Source organism: Monodon monoceros, unplaced genomic scaffold (genome assembly GCF_005190385.1).
Source record: "Monodon monoceros isolate NGI ecotype Baffin Bay Population unplaced genomic scaffold, NGI_Narwhal_1 Super_Scaffold_13, whole genome shotgun sequence".
Taxonomy (NCBI): domain Eukaryota; kingdom Metazoa; phylum Chordata; class Mammalia; order Artiodactyla; family Monodontidae; genus Monodon; species Monodon monoceros.
In genome coordinates, this window is record NW_021703769.1 from 26,447,428 (window position 1) to 26,466,691 (window position 19,264).

The following is a 19,264-nucleotide window of genomic DNA, read 5'->3' on the forward strand; positions in this document are numbered from 1 at the left end:
GGAATCTTTAGCTGTGGCATATGAACTCTTAGTTGCAGCATGTGGGATCTAGTTCCCTGGCCAGGGAACCAACCCGGGACCTCTGCATAGAGAGCGTGGAATCTTAGCCACTGGACCACCAAGGAAGTCCCCAGTCCTGGAATTGAAACTCTATGGGTGAGTAGTAATTATTAGATGGTGAAAGTTTTTTTTTTTTTTTGGCCATGTTGTGCGGCTTGTGGAATCTAAGTTCCCCAACCAGGGATTGAACCCAGGCCATGACAGTGAAAGTGCTGAGTCCTAACCACTGGACCACCAGGAACTCCCAAGTGAAAGTTTTTAAAAATCTAATTCAAATAATCTTTTGATTAGTGCCATCTGAAGGCAACTAATATTAAGACTAACAGCTTTGTTTTGGTTAAAAAGAGGATACTGATATAAAGTGCAGCATTCAAAGACATTGGATTTTCAGAGGTTCCTAGTGCCAAGAGTACAGCTTACCCCACCCATCCATCCACCCCTTCACTCAAGACTTTATTCAGCTTTGCTCCTGCAAGACACTGTTAGGTACTAGGGATACATGACACTTGCCCTTATGAAGTTTATTTACAACCTATACACAGGAAAAAAAAAAAAACCTGCCACATATCCATACAAATAAATGTAAATGGCAACCCATGTTGAACCCTTGCAAATAGCAAGGACTTTGGAACCAAAGTGATCAGTCTGAATCCTGTCTCTGAAATAAATCTGCCTTGGGCAAGCAACTTAGTACATCTGAGCCCTTGTCTATAAATTAAGCATGTTACCTACAACTCATAAATGTTATGAAGATTAAATAAGGTAACATGAAGAGTCTAATGTAGTAATGGAACACACAGTAGGTGCTCCAGTAACTCTTCTTTGAACGTTATTAATATAACCACCACTTCTGAACAACAAAACAGTCTTACCTCTGAGGCTGAGCTAGAATATTTCTTGATGTGGTTCCTTTGACTTTCAGAGAAGAACAAGCATTTGTTGGAATGGACTCTTCCACCAGGTTTTCTTTTTCTGCCTCTTTGTTATAAGTGTTGTCAACTGCAAGAGAGCAAAAACTAGTCAGTCCTCAAATCCCAAGGAAATGAGTTGGAGATGAGAGATACATGTGTATATATATGACTTAATACAGAATTCTAGATTGTAAATTGTGTGTGTATGTGTGTGTGTATCCCTCCTAAGCAGTGAAATCTTATGCAGAAGAGCAATTTATAAAAGCTACTTTGGTTGAAGCAGAAATGAAGTATCCAGGGCCCTGCTTATTTGCCAGCCTAAGGCATCACCTCAGAAAAAAGTATCCCAAACACATTCTTATGACATTTTTTTTTAACATCTTCTCATGACATTTTAAAAAGATAAAATTCTGAAAGCTTCCATAGAAAAAAGAAATCACCTAAGGAAGGAAAATAGGGTAGCTGAATTCCTCATCAGTAACACAGGACAATAAAAGATAACAGAATAATGCCTTCAGAGGAGTCAAGAAAAAAATCTTTTAATCTGCAATTCTATATTAAAAGTAGCAAGGAAAAAGCAACAAGTTACATACAAGGAAATTCCCATAAGGCTATCAGCTGACTTTTCAGCAGAAACTGCAGGTCAGAAGGAAGTGGCACAATATATTTAAAGTGATGAAAGAGAAAAACCTACAACCAAGAATACTTTACCCAGCAAGGCTCTCATTCAGATTTGATGGACACATCAAAAGTTTTACAGACAAGCAAAAGCTAAAAGAATTCAGCACTACCAAAGGCAGCTTTATAAGAAATGTTAAAGGGACTTCACTAAGTGACAAAGAAAAGACCACAACTAGAAACATGAACATTACAAAAGGAAATATCTCATCGGTAAAGGCAAATATACAGTAAAAGTAGTAAATCAACCACATGCAAAGCTAATAGGAAGGTTAAAAGACAAAAGTAGTAAAATCATCTGTATCTACAATAAGCAGTTAAGGGATACACGAAACAATTAGATGTAAAATATGATGTCAAAACAGTAATCATAAGGGGAGGACAGTACAAATGCAGGGTTGTTAAAATGCATTTGAAATTATGAGATCAGCAACTTAAAATAATCAAAGAGATATACAGATTGATAAATATAAACCTCACCGTAATCACAAACCAAAAATCTATAATAGATACACACTCACACAAAAAGAGAAGGAATCCAAATATAACACTAAAGACAGTCATCAAACCACAAGGGAAGAGCACAAAAAAAGAACAAAGGAACAAAACCTGACATAAAAAAACAACCCCAAAACAATTAACAAAATGGCGATAAGTAGATACATATCAATAATTACTTTACATGCAGATGGACTAAATGTTCCAATCAAAAGACACAAAGTGGCTGAATGGATACAAAAACAAGACCCATATATATGCTGCCTACAAGAGACTCACTTCAGATCTAAAGACACACTCAGACTGAAGGTGAGGGGATGGAAAAGAGTATTCCATGCAAATAGAAATCAAAAGAAAACGGGGTGTCAATAATTATATCAGACAAAATAAACTTTAAAACAAAGAATGTTACAAGAGACAAAGAAGTACACTACATAATGATCAAGGAATCAATCCAAGAAGAAGATATAGCAATTATAAATATATATGCACCCAACAGAGAACCACCTAGATACATACAGCAAATATTTACAGACAGAAAGGGAGAAATTGACAGTAACACAATAACAGTAGGGGACTTTTAACACCCCACTTATATCAATGAACAGATCATCCAGACAGAAAACCAGTAAGGAAACACTGGCCTTAAATGACACATTAGACCATATATAGAGAGAGAAAACATTCTAGCCAAAAGCAGCAAAATACATATTCTTTCCAAGTGCACATGGAACATTCTCCAGGATAGATCACATGCTAGGCCACAAAACAAGTCTTGGTAACTTTAAGAAAACTGAAATCATATTAAGCATCTTTTCTGACCATAACACTATGAGACTAGACGTCAGCTATAAGAAAAAAACTGCAAGAAACAAAAACACATGGAGTCTAAACAATATGCTACTAAACAACCAATGGATCACTGAGGAAATCAAAGAAGAAATCAAAATATACCTGGAAACAAATGAAAACAAAAACACAACAATCCAAAAATCTATGGGATGCAGGAAAAGTGGTTCTAAGAGGGAAGTTTATTGCAATAGAAGCTTACCTCAGGAAACAAGAAAAATCTCAAACAACCTAAGCTTACACCTAAAGGAACTAGAAAAAGAAGAACAAACAAAACACAGTTAGTAGAAGGAAAGAAATCATAAAGATCAGAGCAGAAAGAAATGAATAAATGGAAATAAGTGAAATAGAGACTAAAAAAAATAGAAAAGATCAATGAAACTAAGAGCTGGTTCTTTGAGAAGATAAATAAAATTGATAAACCTTTAGCCAGACTCTTCAAGAAAAAAAGAGAGAGGGCCAAAATCAATAAAATCAGAAATGAAAAAGGAGAAGTTACAACTCGCACCACAGAAATACAAAGGATCATAGGAGATTACTACAACCATCTATATGCCAATAAAATGGACAACCTAGAAGAAATGGACAAATTCCTAGAAATGTAAAATCTCCTAAGACTGAACAAGGAAGAAATAGAAAATATGAAGAAACCAATTACTAGCAATGAAATTGAATCCGTAATTTTAAAAAAACTCCCAACAAACAAAAGTGCAGAACCAGATGGCTTCGCAGGTGAATTCTGCCAAACATTTAGAAGAGGTAACACCTATCCTTCTCAAGCTATTCCAAAAAACTGCAGAGGAAGGAATGCTTCCAAACTCATTCTATGAGGCCAGCATCACCCTGGTACCAAAACCAGACAAAGATACCATAAAAAAGGCCAATATCACTGATGAACATAGATGCAAAAATCCTCAACAAAATGTTAGCAAACCAAATCCAACAATATATTAAAAGGATCATACACCATGATCAAGTGGGATACCATATCTTCTTTATCCATACCACATACCACTATAAGGAGAAATAAACAAATCCACAATTATAGTCTAAAATTTCAATACCTCTCTCTCTAATTGATAGAACAAGTTGACAGAAAAATCAGTAAGATTATAACAGCCACAAATAATATATAAGCAAATGAGCATGGCTGTATTCCAACAAGACTTCATTTACAAAAATACGTTGTGGTCAAATTATCATGAAGATGTAACAATTACAAACATATACATACCTAACAACAGAGACCCAGATACCCGAAGCAAAAACTGACGAAACTCAAGGGAGAAATAGCCAATTCGGCAATAATAGTTGAAGACTTCAATATCCCTACTTTCAATAATGGACAGAGCCATCAGATAGATGATCAATAAGGAAACAGAAGACTTGAGCAACACTATCAACCAACTTGACCCAACTGACATTTATGTAACTCTCCACCCAATGACAGCAGAATACACATTTTTTTTTTAAGTACACCCAAGTACATTTACCAAGACAGACCATATTCTGGGCCATGAAACAAGTCTCAATACATTTAAAAGAGTTCAAGTCATACAAGTATGTCCTTTCACCACAGTGGAAATCCCCCAAGAAATCAATAAAAGATAAGATTTTTGGACCACCCCCACCCCAAATATTTGGAAATTAAATAACACACAGGTAACTAGCAACTAATAGATAAATTAAGTCCTGGAGATCTAAATGCATAGCATAAATGTTATAATCAACAATACTGTATTATGAACTTCAAAGTTGATGAGACTAGATCTTAATTGTTCTCATCACAAAAGAAATGATAATTATGTGATATGATAGAGGTATTAATTACATTGCACTATATAAATGCATCAAATCAACACTCTGTACACCTTAAACTTACACGATGTTATAAGTCAATTATATTGCAATTAAAAAAAACACATAGGTCGGGACTTCCCTGGTGGTCCAGTGGTTAAGAATCCGCCTTCCAATGCAGTGGACGTGGGTTTGATCCCTAGTCTGGGAACTAAGATCCCACATGCCACTGGGCAACTAAGCCCACGCGCTGCAACTACTGAGCCCACGTGCTCTGGAGCCCATGCAGCACAACTAGAGAGCCTGTGCACCACAACTAGAGAAGCCCGCGCAGCCAAAATAAAAAAACAAACAAAAAAACCACACAGGTCAAAGATCTCAAAAGGGAAATTAAAAGTATTTTGAATGGAATGAAAATAAAAACATAGCATTTCAAATTTATGGGATGTGGCTAAAGCGGTACTTAGGGGATATTTACAGCAGTAAACACATTAACAAAGAAGAAAGATTTCAAATCAATGGCTTCAGCTGCCACCTTAAGAAACTTTATATATATATTGAACCCCAAAGTAAATAGAAGGGAAATAATAAAGAACAGAATGGAAATCAATGAAATAAAAACCAGAAAAACAATAGGAAAAAAAAAAACAAAACAAAACCAATGAAGCCAAAAGCTGGTTCTTTGAGAAGATTAACACTGATAAATCTTTAGCCAGACTGATTAGGAAAATAGAGAGAGATGACACAAATTACCAATATCAGAAGTGAAAGAGGTGATATCACTACAGAATTTATAAGTATCAAAAGGATAATAAGGAAACATTATGAACAACTTTTTGCCTATAAATTCAACAACTTGGATGACACAGACAAATTACTTGAAAGACAAACTACCAAAGCTCATTCAAGAAAAAACAGATAATTGATATCTGTTAAAGAAATTGAATTTTTAGTTAAAAACCTTCCTGCAAAGAAAACTCCAGACCCAGATGGCTTCACTGGTGAATTCTACCAAACATTTAAGAAAGATGTAATATCTATTTTACACAAATTCTTCCAGAGAAATGAAGAGAAGGGAATATTTATAGAGTAAGCCAACATTATTCTATCAAAATCAAACAAACGTATCATAAGAAAGGAAAACTACAGATTATTCCTCATGAACATAGATGAAAAAATTTTTAACAAAAAAATGTAGCAAACTGAACTTAAAATATATATAAAAAGAAAAATACCATCCTGACCAATTGGGGGTTCATCCCAGAAATGAAAGGTTGGCTTAAAATTGGAAAATCAGCATAACTGAGCATAGTTAAAGAAAAGAAAAAAGAAAAAAAATCATGTAAACTTCTTAATAAATGCAGAAAAAGCATTTGAGACAATCCAGCTTCCATTACTATAAAAATTATCAGCAAAATAGGAATAGAAGGGAAATTCCTCAGCCTGATAAAGGGCATCTATGAAAAAACTACAGTTAACGTCATACTTAATGGTGAAAGCCTGAATGTTTTTGCTGTAAGATCAGGAATAAAACAAGCATGCCTACTTCTCTACTCCTATTCAGCATCCTACTAAAGGTGCAGTATGCAAGAAAGAAAAAGAAACAAAAGGCAGATAACATAATCACCTTTGTAGAAATCTGATGGAATCTACAAAAAAGATACAAACACTACTGAGTTTAGAAGATTGTAGGATATAAGATCGACATAGAAAAATTAATTGTATTTCTTTGTACTAGCAACACAATAGAAAGTTGAAATCAAAATAGAGGTCTGAAAAGTGCTTTGAGAACACAGATAAGGGGAATCAATTAGAGAAAAAAAGATATTTGAGCTGGAACTTGAATGATAAGTAAGGACTTCTCAGTTAGATTAAAGGTATTCACGGCAGAGGGAATAGAACTGAGACAGGTAAGAATGTGTGCTAACAAAGAACAAAAAGACTGCGGGGCCCAAGAGGTATACATGCATGGAAGCAGTGTACATGGCCTTTGCCACATGATGGGCCATGCAGAGGTCTCTTGCTCTGGGGCTTACTGCTGATATAACAGTCTTAAACTGAAAGTGGTCCAGACAAACTAGGTACATAGCATCCTCTTTCAATTCAAAAAGAGCACAAAGACCATCAAAGCAACAGAAAATCTGCCACACTTCTAAGCACCTCAAGTGAAACGTGCACATAGTTCTAACCTCTTATGCAAGAAAGATGGATGTAAAAGTTCAGGATCCTTGTCCAGATCCCAAATTCAATAGATATCACCTGTACTCATGAATGAACTATTTAAAAGTCAGCCTAGGGGGCTTCCCTGGTGGCGCAGTGGTTGAGAATCTGCCTGCTAATGCAGGGGACACGGGTTTGAGCCCTGGTCTGGGAGGATCCCACATGCCACGGAGCAACTAGGCCCGTGAGCCACAACTACTGAGCCTGCGCTCTGCAACAAGAGAGGCCGCGACGGTGAGAGGCCCACGCACTGCGATGAAGAGTGGTCCCCGCTTGCCACAACTAGAGAAAGCCCTCACAAAGAAACGAAGACCCAACATAGCAAAAATAAATTACTTAATTAACTCCTACCCCCAACAACAACAACAACAACAACAACAACAAAAAGAGTACATGTGAATTCCAGAGTTTACTTATGAGGAGGTTCTATAAAAAAAAAAAAAAAAGTCAGCCTAGCAACTCAGACTCTGCAAACTACACAAGTTCACTGAAAACAGCTATTTTCTGATATGGCCCTCTAGTTATTGGTGTGACTGAGGCTAGTTTCAGATTTACCCATAAGATTAATTTTCAAATGTTCTAAATTGATTGTGGTGATGACTGCACAACTATGCTGTGAATATATGAAAAAACATTGAAATGTACATTTTAAGCAGGTGAATTGTATGATATGTGAATTATATCTAAATATAGCTACTATTTCAAAATAAGAATCATTTTTGAGGACTTAAAGAATACTTTTGTTTTAATCAAATAGACAGTATCTTGCAGATTTAGTAACTACTAGTTTAAGTGTCAATCATCTTTTAAAATCAGATACATGACTCAAAGAATTCTTGTAGTTAGCAAGCAGTACATTCTTCCCTCCTGCTGTTTTGTTTCCCAGCCAGACCGAGGTTAGGTTACATTAAATCTAGTCATAAAAAGAAAATAGTTATATATCTGGCAATAAAATTCTCTGTTAGCTTAATTTCCAAAAGACTGGAAAAAAAAAAGAATGCAGCACATCATTAGTTTCACGTTCACCATGAAATGAATAAATGAATTAGCACATTTCACCAATTAAAATCCAAGGGATACATCATTTAGGTAATTTCCCCAGATCCCTCAGGTTCCTAATATACTGTTCGACCATTCTGCCAAGCAGCTTTTTTCTAAGATGTTCTTTCTTACCTGGTCTCAAAGGTGTGACATCTTGCTGAAGATTAGGTGTTCTCAGAGGAGTTTTGCCCTGAAAAAGCCCTCCTGTACCATTCTTCCCAGGAAACTTATTCTCCAAATTGGCCTTCTCTTCTGTGAAAAGGTAAAATCACCATCGTGTAAACAATCAGCAAAGAAAGCAAAATAAATTAGTGCCATACACTTAATATGGGGCCTAAATAAAGCCTCTTACCAGTATACTTCTAACTCATTTGCAAGTACCAGCAAAGTTCTAGTGATCAAAAAGGAATAAGTACATATTATATATCAGAGATAGCGACTGCAAAAACTATCACTAAAACACTGGCAACACTGAACAATGTATTATAGAAAAGAAGTGCAGACTCTGCATTGTGAATAGCTCCTTATCTTTGCTTGATACACATTCAGGACCATACAAGCATAAACTGGTCTTATCTACCACCTAAATACAGCATGTTCCTCTTAAAGAAAACTGTATCCAGCAAGACTTGCAAGGCTTACAAGGGACATCTGATAGTCTAATTGTGTTGAGGTTCTTCCTCAACTAGGAGAGTGTGGGGTGTATGAGTATGGAACAGAGTTAGGCTCTCTTAAGGAATTTTATCTTAGGTTCTGCTGTGCCCAAAAGCCAGTGCAAAACAGTGAAAAGTGTGTTCTACCAACAGCCTACTGATAGAAATTTTAGGAATGTGGCGAGCCCTAGCAATAACTCTGTGAATGTACACTCTGATTGCAAAACTGTGTAAAAAGATTTGATTATTTGGAAGAAAATTAGAAAGTAATATATTAGAACTAAGGTGATTTTGAAAAAAATAGTGGGATTCATTTTTTCTTCTAAACTGTATCTAATAGTATTGTTATATTAATATTTCCTTTCTTGTTTTCAAGAAAAACTTGGAAAAAGAGATAGACAACTCAGCTATTTCCTCAGGGTTTCTGTGGGCCAAGGGCATGGGGAAGACTTCTGTATGGCAGCTGGCCGTCTTATCCACCCTTCCTCCTACACCACGCCCAAAAGACCCCTCCTCTCAGGATACCCACTGGATTTTATTAGAATCCTTTTCCAAGAGAATGGCATATGCCATCACATTTGGACACTGCATTATAAGTGTTAAGTACAGCTGCAGTGGACTAATTTCTATCCCCCATCACATACTGATTTCTCTTAATGAGGAGGATAAGGACATGAAATAGAAGAAAATGAAGGAGCCCCAGCAAATACTAGCCTCACATATCACTGGGCTCAGATGTTATTCCAATGTAATATAAAAACAAAACCACATCCTTATTTGTTGACCTGGTGTCAAAGTTTGTGTCATATCACCTGCCCCAACATCAGGCAATCCTATCTCTATTTGGAGATTGGGTTCTGAGTAGCATAATCCCTCCATTTAAAAATGAACTGGGGGGAATTTCCTAGAGGTCCCGTGGTTAGGACTCCCTGCTTCCACTGCAGGGGGCGCAGGTTCAATCCCTGGTCAGGGAACTAAGATCCTTCAAGCTGTGTGGTGGGACCAAAAACTAAAAAAAAAGAACTGGGGAGAAGCAGCAAGAGGGAGATGAGTATAGTTATAAAAGGACAACACAGGATCCTTGTGATGATAGAACTGTTTGATATCTTGACTGTGGCAGATCAACAAACCTACACAGGTGATAAAATTGCATAGAATTTAATACACATAAATAAAAATAAATACAAATCAAACTGAGGAAATCTGAGTAAGACTGTCAACATCCCAGTTCAGTTGTAATATTATACTCTATGCCCAGTGACAGTAGAGCAAGTTTTTATGTGACTGCCATCACTACAGACATGTCCTAGAACTTCACTCAACTTTGTTTCATCTAGATTTTACCATATGTCCCTAAAGCTTAAATATTTGTCATTCTTAACTGGAAAACATTGATTTCTACTGATAGTCCATTCCCAAAATACTGGGCGTCTCGATTATTTCTATCATATCGTGGATGACAAAGTATCTTGGTGCAGAAAAGAATTTATATTTTTTTAATTTATTTATTTTTATAAATTAATTTATTTATTTTTGGCTGCATTGGTTCTTCGTTGTTCTGCGCAGGCTTTCTCTAGTTGCGGCAAGCAGGGGCTACTCTTCGTTGCAGTGTGCAGGCTTCTCAATGCAGTGGCTTCTCTTGTTGCGGAGCACGGGCTCTAGGCACACAGGCTTCAGTAACTGTGGCACGCAGGCTCAGTAGTTGTGGCTCACGGGCTCTAGAGCGCAGGCTCAGTAGTTGTGGCGCACAGGCTTAGTTGCTCCACAGCATGTGGGATCTTCCCAGACCAGGGCTAAAACCCATGTCCCCTGCATTGGCAGGCGGATTCTTAACCACTGCACCACCAGGGAAGCGCAGGAATTTATATTTTGGTTATCTACAATCCCTTCTATTTTTGAAAGGTCTCCAGCACAAAGCAAGTCACTAACCCTTAAAACAACCAGAGAAAGCAGATACTTACCAAACCAGGAATCTATGTTTTGGGTATCTTCCTCATCATTCAAAGATGTAAAATTGATGAAGTCTGTTGGAGCATCATAGGAATAGGAGGTTGTAGCTTGTGACATTTTTCCCACCCTTGGTGCAGAACAGCAGGTTTGCCCAGTGTTTGTTTCTCAATAGGTCACCTCTAAGGAAAGAAATAGTTCAGAAACTTGGTGGCACATTTATCTTAAGGTACTGATTGCTTAACAATTACTTTGCTTTTATGATCACATTTGCAATTCTGAAAATCACCTGGGCAGTATGCCTTACTTTTCAAATCACACTAATAGTTAACTTCGCTTTTTCAGTAACTTGAGGACACTCCTTGAGGTAAATATATTGGAATTAGAAAGAGGTCAAATTTGATGAATACCTACAACATGCCATGTACTGTGCTAGGTGTTTTACATTCATTATCTTATTTTCCTCAATTTACCGTTTTCTCATTTCCAGTCTCCTCCACATCCAGTGTGCTTTCTCTCTGCCCTGAATAACCCAATTTCTGAAACACACCATTAAATTTTATACCTACCAACCAAAATCTTACTCATCATTCAAATCCAGTCCAATTCTCTGTAAAATCTTTCCCAGTTTCCACCTATCATACCTAATTGTTGCCTCTCCAAAGCCATAGTGCTTTTATACCATCTAATTTTATATTAGTTAACTATGCAAATGTCTCTCCTAGTAGACGCTAAGTTCCTGTAGATAAGGATGAATTTTACTCACTTGTGTATACCTCATCCATCAAGGTGCTTAGAACAGTACCTCATACATAGTAAAAGCTCAATATAGTTTTGCCAAGTACAGGTTTTTTCTTTAGAAATACTTTCATAAAAATACTATTCCTGGGCATGAAGAGAAAGACTTCAAAAAATACATAAAAGAAAAAAAAAGTATATAAACGGCACAACATGCAGATTAGGTAAAAGAAACATGTCAAAGACATGGGTCCATCCTTACTTCGGCATACTTTGTACAGAAGTACTGTACTGTGTCCTCTGTGCTGTGGAAACCTGTGTAGGTTTAAAGTCAGCCCCCACTCCAGCCTTGTATGGTTAAGAAAATAGCTGGAAGTAATCTGAAAAATAGCCGAAAGGCCACACTCACTGATAAATAATTTCCCTATGAAACCCAATGAGCCATTTGTCTTCATCCATGAAATGACATGTACTTAAAGTATTCTGTATCTTGGAAGAGAAGTAGATATCAGTAACAACTTGCATACACAGTTATTAAACTAAGTACCTTTCTGTAAGCCCTTATTTTAGAAATACATGCTCATTTTAAAAAATTAGATCACAAAAATAGTTTTCATAAAAATCTACAGTGCCACACTGCTCCAGACACACACACAATACCTCTCTCAATCTCTCTCTCTCTCTCCACACACACACGCACACATTTTGTTTTTTCAAATGGGATCATTGACATTTTGAATCTGCTTCACATATCGTGAGCATATTCCTTGTCAATAAATATAGATATATCAGCAACCACAATTTACTTATCCCTTATTTTAGAATTTTCCCAATATTTTCACTTTAAAGATACTACTAGAAGAATAACCAGGTAGCTAAATTTCTGTACATATTCTTAATTCTTCCCTTAAGACAAATTCTTTTATTTATTATTTATTTATGTTTTGTGTTTTTGTGGGGTTTTTTGTTTTGTTTTGTTTTTGCAGTACGCGGGCCTCTCACCGTTGTGGCCTCTCCCGCTGTGGAGCACAGGCTCCGGACGCGCAGGCCCAGCGGCCACGGCCCACGGGCCCAGCCACTCCGTGGCATGTGGGATCCTCCTGGACCAGAGCACGAACCCATGTCCCCTGCATCGGCAGGCGGACTCTCAACCACTGCGCCACCAGGGAAGCCCATGTGGGGGGTTTTGGCTGCATTTGGTCTTTGTTGCAGTGGGTGGGTTTTCTCTAGTTGCGGCGAGTGGGGGTTACTCTTTGTTGCGGTGCGCGGGCTTCTCCTTGTGGTGGCTTCTCTAGTTGCAGAGCACGGGCTCTAGGTGCACGGGCTTCAGTAGTTGCAGCACACAGGCCCCAGAGCGCATAGGCTTCAGTGGTTGCAGCGCATAGGCTCAGTAGCTGTGGCACGCAGGCTCTAGGGCACACGGGCTTCAGTAGTTGTGGCACGCAGGCTCAGTAGTTGTGGCGCACGGGCTTAGTTGCTCCTTGGCATGTGGGATCTTCCCAGACCAGGGATCAAACCCATGTCCCTTGCATTGGTAGGTGGATTCTTAACCACTGCACCACCAAGGGAAGTCCCAAGACAAATTCTTAAAGATGGAATTGCTGGCTCTTGACACATACTGTGAAAACATTCCTCAGAAGAGTAATACCCACTAGCATTACCAGAGAGGTGTGCCCGTTCTCTTCTGGGCACTAACAGCCCTCAGTGCTCATTTTCTCTATTTTATACCACTATACCTAGGCTGTGAGATAAATCATGAGATTAATTCCACCCAACCTCATTGCTGCTCAGTGGTTTAGCCATCATTTCATTAGCTTCTCTCAGTGGACTTGGGTAATTCAGAAGGAATTTGTTCTGACAGATATTTAGTTTATATAGTGCCATCAACCTATACATCAGAGAACCTCATTCTCCCATGGTCTCTCTTATGAACTCACTGAAGCCACAACTCCACAGATACCTTTATAACAATGTGCCGACTGAGGAACTTAACGTAGAAATATGACATTTTGGAATTGGGAGGAATTTTAAATAACACCTAACTTTTTAAGTTTACAGATAAAGATTAATTAAAGCGAAACGGGGTCCTCCAAGATCACACAACACTTCTAATGATTATGGTAAAAACAGTTCCCAAAGGTGATTATACATGCCAGACACCATGTGGTACTAAATTGTACTATTTTAATAACCCTCAACAATCCTCTAAAGCATCAATTATTATTTCCATCCTAGAAGAGGAAGCTGAAGGTAAGGGAGATTAAAAGACTTCCCAATTATCATACAGTTATATAAAAGCAGAATTAGATCTAGAACTGAGGCCCCTGACTTCAGCACAGTGTTTTTCCTATATCGTTCTGCCCTCTCACCCTATGAATTAGAGAAGCATGTTAATGTAGTTATAGTCTCTATTTGCATAGAAGATAGTACGGTATTTCTTTCCAAGTAGATCCATTCTTCATAGTCTTTTGCCCTGAATAGAGGATTCTTTATTATCCTCCTTCTAAGTTTTCATTCTCCCCTATTTCTACTTTCATTATTCAGTTTAACTCAATAAGCTATTTATTAGCAGTCCACTCATATTACACACTTGCTAGAGGTCATAAATGTGGGCTTGATAATGTCGGAGCTCCTTTCTCACTAATATTCAAGGATGAGACAATATGTCTCATACAAAAGGTAGATCTAGTCTCAGACACAAAGGAATTAAAACCTAGACAGGAGTCCTATCAGACTCAATAAATAAGACAGTATAAATATTTAAATTATATAGTATAAACCATAAGTATAAAGAAAATTAGAGGGACTTCTCTGATGGTGCAGTGGTTAAGAATCTGCCTGCCAATGCAGGGGACACAGGTTCTAGCCCTGGTCTGGGAAGATCCCACTGCCGTGGAGCAACTAAGCCCACGCGCCACAACTACTGAGCCTGGGTGCCGCAACTACTGAAGCCTGCGTGCCTAGAGCCTGTGCTCCACAACAAGAGAAGCTACAGCAATGAGAAGCCTGTGCACCACAACGAAGAGTAGCCCCCTCTCACTACAACTAGAGAAAACCCATGTGCAGCAATGAAGACCCAACGCAGCCAAAAATAAATAAATTAGTTTTAAAAAAAAAAAGGATGAAAATCAGAGATGACGTGGCTTAAGTCAAGTTATGATTAAATACTTTTCATTGAACAGCATCAAAACAGTAACAAGTGCACTGTAACAGAAGTCACCTCCTTGATTGCCAAGCTTCCAAGCTTGGGGTAGCCATGGGACAGTTCTGGCCAATGAGAACGATGAGAATCTGCTGAGGGATTCATAGGAAAACTCGTACTTACCTGATACAGCTATAGCCCTTGCTCCTGCCCTCTTCCTTCAGCTTTCTTCTTGCCTTGAAGGCAGATGTAATGGCTAGAGCTATAGCAGCCATCATATACACAGGAGTAAATGATTCAAGAGAATAACATACAATGGCCCTGATATCACTGAGCTATTGATCACTGATGATCAAATATCAGCAACCACCTACCTCTAGACAATAAAACTCTTTTCATATAGGCTGTTAAAGTCACATTTTCTTTCACTTAAAGCCAAAAACAATCCCAACATAGAAATCCAGAATTCTAGCCCTCTCCCTGGCATTACTTGATGTATATAATAACGGGCAAGTCACTCCACCTTTCTGCCTACCTACTTCCCGTAAACAAGTGAGAAGGTATTTTGAGTGCTATGAAATACACTACCGTATGATATTATCACTGCCTTTTGACCTACTGATACCTTTCCTCTCCTTGACCACATTTCTATTCAAAGGACATTGTTGAAAGATTCTCCAGCAATTGACAGTGGTTAAAATTCCCCTGCTGCAAGGAGGACGTTTTCCAGTTCTTGTGAACAAACATGCTGGAAGACATGGGAAAATCTTGGATTCCCATGATCTTAATGCCTAACCCAGGTCACTGGGAAGACTTCCCAGGCAGGAATGTAATGAAGACAACCAAAGCTGGGGGAGGGAAGAGGCAGGAATGTAATATGCAGCAACCCCACTTAGCCTCCTAAAAACTATGATTCCACCAAAGCATGCTGCTGAAAACCACCTGGAAAGTATTCAAATTTAAACCCTCACATCCTTTTTTCCTTTTTTTAATTATAGAGCTACACCGCTAGCCCCTGTGGAGGGCAATTTACATTTTTCTTTTTGATACATCTTGCCAAACGTAGAAATTTATCTTACAGATATGTATTTATACATATGTAAATATAAGAAAATTCACATAGCAGTGTTCATAAAAGCCAAAAAACTGAAAACCCCAATTCCACCAATAGATTAGTTGAATAAATTATGGCACAACCATATACTGAAATATTAAGTAACTTTAATATTAGATAACTTTACATATGTGATTTGTACAAAATGAGCTCCAAGAGCTACTAAGTGAGAAAAGCAAAATGCACAAGTGTGTGCTCCCATTCAGGTTATAAAAGAGGGAAAGGGGCAGGGTTTCCCTGGTGGCACAGTGGTTAAGAATCCACCTGCCAATGCAGGGGACAGGGGTTCGATCCCTGGTCCGAGAAGATCCCACATGCCACGGAGCAACTAAGCCCATGTGCCACAACTACTGAGCCTGCGCGTCTGGAGCCTGTGCTGCGCAACAAGAGAGGCCGCAATAGTGAGAGGCCCACACGCCGCGATGAAGAGTGGCCCCCGCGTGCCACAACTGGAGAAAGCCCTCACACAGAAACAAAGACCCAACACAGCCATAAATAAATAAATAAATAAATATAAATAAATAAATAAAAATAAAATAAAATGTTCCTGTGTATTGACCTAAAAAAATAATAGCTATTAATTACTGAGTCCTTATGACAAGCCAAACAGTGTTTTCATATATTAACTCACTAAATCCTCACAATAATCCTATAAAGTAGGTACTGTTATTATCTTAATTTTACAGATGAGGAAAATGAGGCACAGAAAGATTTACTATTTGTTCATGGTCATGAAGCTAAGAAGTAGCAGAGCCAGGATTCAAACCCAGACAGGCCCTAAAGGGAGTGTCCTTATCCACTGCCTCTCATATTTATTTAAAAATAGATATTTATGTAGATCAATATCAAATGTCAAGGAGCGAGAGACAAAACCATTTACAGATAATAATAACTTCCAAATACTGATTGTCTACCTCAGGCCAAGCACTTTACGAGGCACTTCACATAAATCATCTCATTTAAACTGCATTAACAATGTATAAGGTAGATATAGTCATCACCATCTTACAAATAAGGAACTGGCTCAACTACTCCAGGATCCTGGTGATCCAGGATCACCAACTAGTATGTAGCAATATTGAGTTTTAAGACCAGGTTAATAGGATTCCAAAATCTGGGGTCACTATAATATACAGGGTTTTCCTATAAATATTCCTTCAAAAATGAGGCAAGTAGGGACTTCCCTGGCAGTCCAGTGGTTAAGACTCTGTGCTTCCACTGCAGGTGGCACGGGTTCAATCCCTAGTCGGGGAACTAAGATCCCATATGCTGCACAGTGCAGCCAAAAAAAATGAGGTACGTAACCAAATCTTACTAACCTGTTAGACAAATACAGAAATAAACTCTGCTCTATAGGAAAATTAAGTATTCCTGACAAGTTGTGCAAAAAGAACACTTTGGTAAATTAAAAACCCTATTCTAAGTATAGCAGGAAAACTCTGAGCTGAATCTTCTCATAAACCAAAATATCACCCCTTAATTTCTCTTTTTCTAAGTTTGTACTCTTGCATATAAATTTTTGCTGTAAACAAGATGGAGGTTAGTCTGAACCTCTCAGTGGATATTCCAGAGTAGACTATTCACGCATCTGGAGGGATGTCCTCTGAGGTCTAGGACTGTATGTGATCGGTGGGGGTTAAAAGGCAAAGGGGGCTGAAACCTAAATATACCTTATCTTTATTTAGATGAAATTTTAAAACCAAAATACTATTTTTTAAAACAACCTCTTGCTGGAGAGGGTGTGAGGAAAGGGAACCCTCTTGCACTGTTGGTGGGAATGTAAATTGATACAGCCACTATGGAGAACAGTATGGAGGTTCCTTAAAAAACGAAAAATAGAACTACCATATGACCCAGCAATCCCATTGCTGGGCATATACCCTGAGAAAACCATAATTCAAAAAGAGTCATGGGGCTTCCCTGGTGGCGCAGTGGTTGAGAGTCCGCCTCCCGATGCAGGGGACACGGGTTCGTGCCCCGGTCCGGGAAGATCCCACATGCCGTGGAGCGGCTGGGCCCGTGAGCCACGGCCGCTGAGCCTGCGCGTCCGGAGCCTGTGCTCTGCAACGGGAGAGGCCACAACAGTGAGAGGCCCACGTACCACAAAAAAACAAGCAACAACAAAAAAAAGAGTCATGTACCACAATGTTCACTGCAGCACTATTTACAATAGCCAGGACATGAAAGTGTCCATCGACAGATGAATGGATAAAGAAGATGTGGCACACATATACAATGGAATATTACTCAGCCGTAAAAAGAAATGAAATTGAGTTATTTGTAGTGAGGTGGATGTACCTAGAGTCTATCATACAGAGTGAAGTAAGTCAGAAAGAGAAAAACAAATACCGTACACTAGCGCCCTTATATGGAATCTGAAAAAAACACTACGGATGAACCTAGTGGCAGGGCAGGAATAAAGATACAGATGTAGAGAACGGACTTGAGGACACAGGCTGGGAAGGGGAAGCTGGGACGAAGTGAGAGAGCAGCACTGACATATACACACTACCAAAATGTAAAATGGATGGCTAGTGGGAAGCTGCTCCATAGCACAGGGAGATCAGCTCGGTGCTTTGTGACGACCTAGAGGGGTGGGATAGGGGTGGTGGGAGGGAGGCTCAAGAGGGAGGCTCAAGAGGGAGGGGATAAGGGGATATATGTATACTTAGAGCTGATTCACTTTGTTGTACAAGAAACTAACATAAAATTGTAAAGCAATTATACTACAATAAAGATATTAAAAAATAAACGACCTCTTTTTCAAAAAGCTTCTTTTGAGCTATCTTTTGGTCTAATACAGCCCCTTGCCCCCACCCCCCGACCAAAAGAGGGGAACAAACAGATAAATACATATCCATTGAGAAGTCTGATTCTCCTCAATAAAGAGTGATGGCACAAGTACATGAACAAAACCAAAAGTAACTACTGGGTTATGCTAGCGTCACTACGCTGCCTCTCCCACAAATAATAAATATTAGGATGTGAAACCTTCAAAAATTAAAGGACTGGGCTTCCCTGGTGGCGCAGTGGTTGAGAGTCCGCCTGCCGATGCAGGGGACATGGGTTTGTGCCCCAGTCCGGGAAGATCCCACATGCCGTGGAGCGGCTGGGCCTGTGAGCCATGGCTGCTGAGCCTGCACGTCCAGAGCCTGTGCTCCGCAACGGGAGAGGCCACAACCGTGAGAGGCCCGCATACCGCAAAAAAAAAAAAAAAAAATTAAAGGACTAGTGGGAAATGGAACAGGCTAAGGCCAAAGCTAACTGTTTAAATGAGAGCCCCAAGCAAGGTGGAACTGGATGCCTTCCTGCACCGCTTAATCAAGATTGAATTTCTGTCAACAGGTTTCACTGAAAAAAAAAAAAAAAGGCACATGCGTCAACCACATTGCCCCACACAAATCAAGCTGCCAAGCAAGAGAATCGGCTTCACATTTCAAAATTATCTGAATCCACCGCAACTTCAGACTCTTGCAAAACTAGAAACATTCTGAGTGAAGAAATAGCTCTTCCTGACAAATAATCCTATGATAGACAGGTAAAGGTTTCTCCCATATGTTATGAACTAGTTAGGTTCCTTTTAAAACTGCTTATCAAGTGCCATCCATCACATCAC

At 38.8% G+C, this 19,264-nt stretch overlaps 1 protein-coding gene across 6 annotated transcripts in view; it reads right to left on the reverse strand.

Moving 5' to 3' along the window:
• Nucleotides 1-19,264, reverse strand: part of TPX2 (TPX2 microtubule nucleation factor) — a 58,289-nt gene that overhangs the window by 32,877 nt on the left and 6,148 nt on the right. For 5 of the 6 annotated variants that reach the window (XM_029222195.1, XM_029222196.1, XM_029222200.1 and 2 more), the window contains 3 exons: nucleotides 10,669-10,836; nucleotides 8,187-8,306; nucleotides 933-1,059 (listed from right to left, as the gene is read on the reverse strand). In XM_029222195.1, coding sequence (XP_029078028.1) covers nucleotides 933-1,059; nucleotides 8,187-8,306; nucleotides 10,669-10,774 — 353 coding nt within the window. In that variant the 5' untranslated portion in view covers nucleotides 10,775-10,836. The remainder of the gene's footprint in view (nucleotides 1-932; nucleotides 1,060-8,186; nucleotides 8,307-10,668; nucleotides 10,837-19,264) is intronic. The other variant, XM_029222197.1, reaches the window with a different exon arrangement.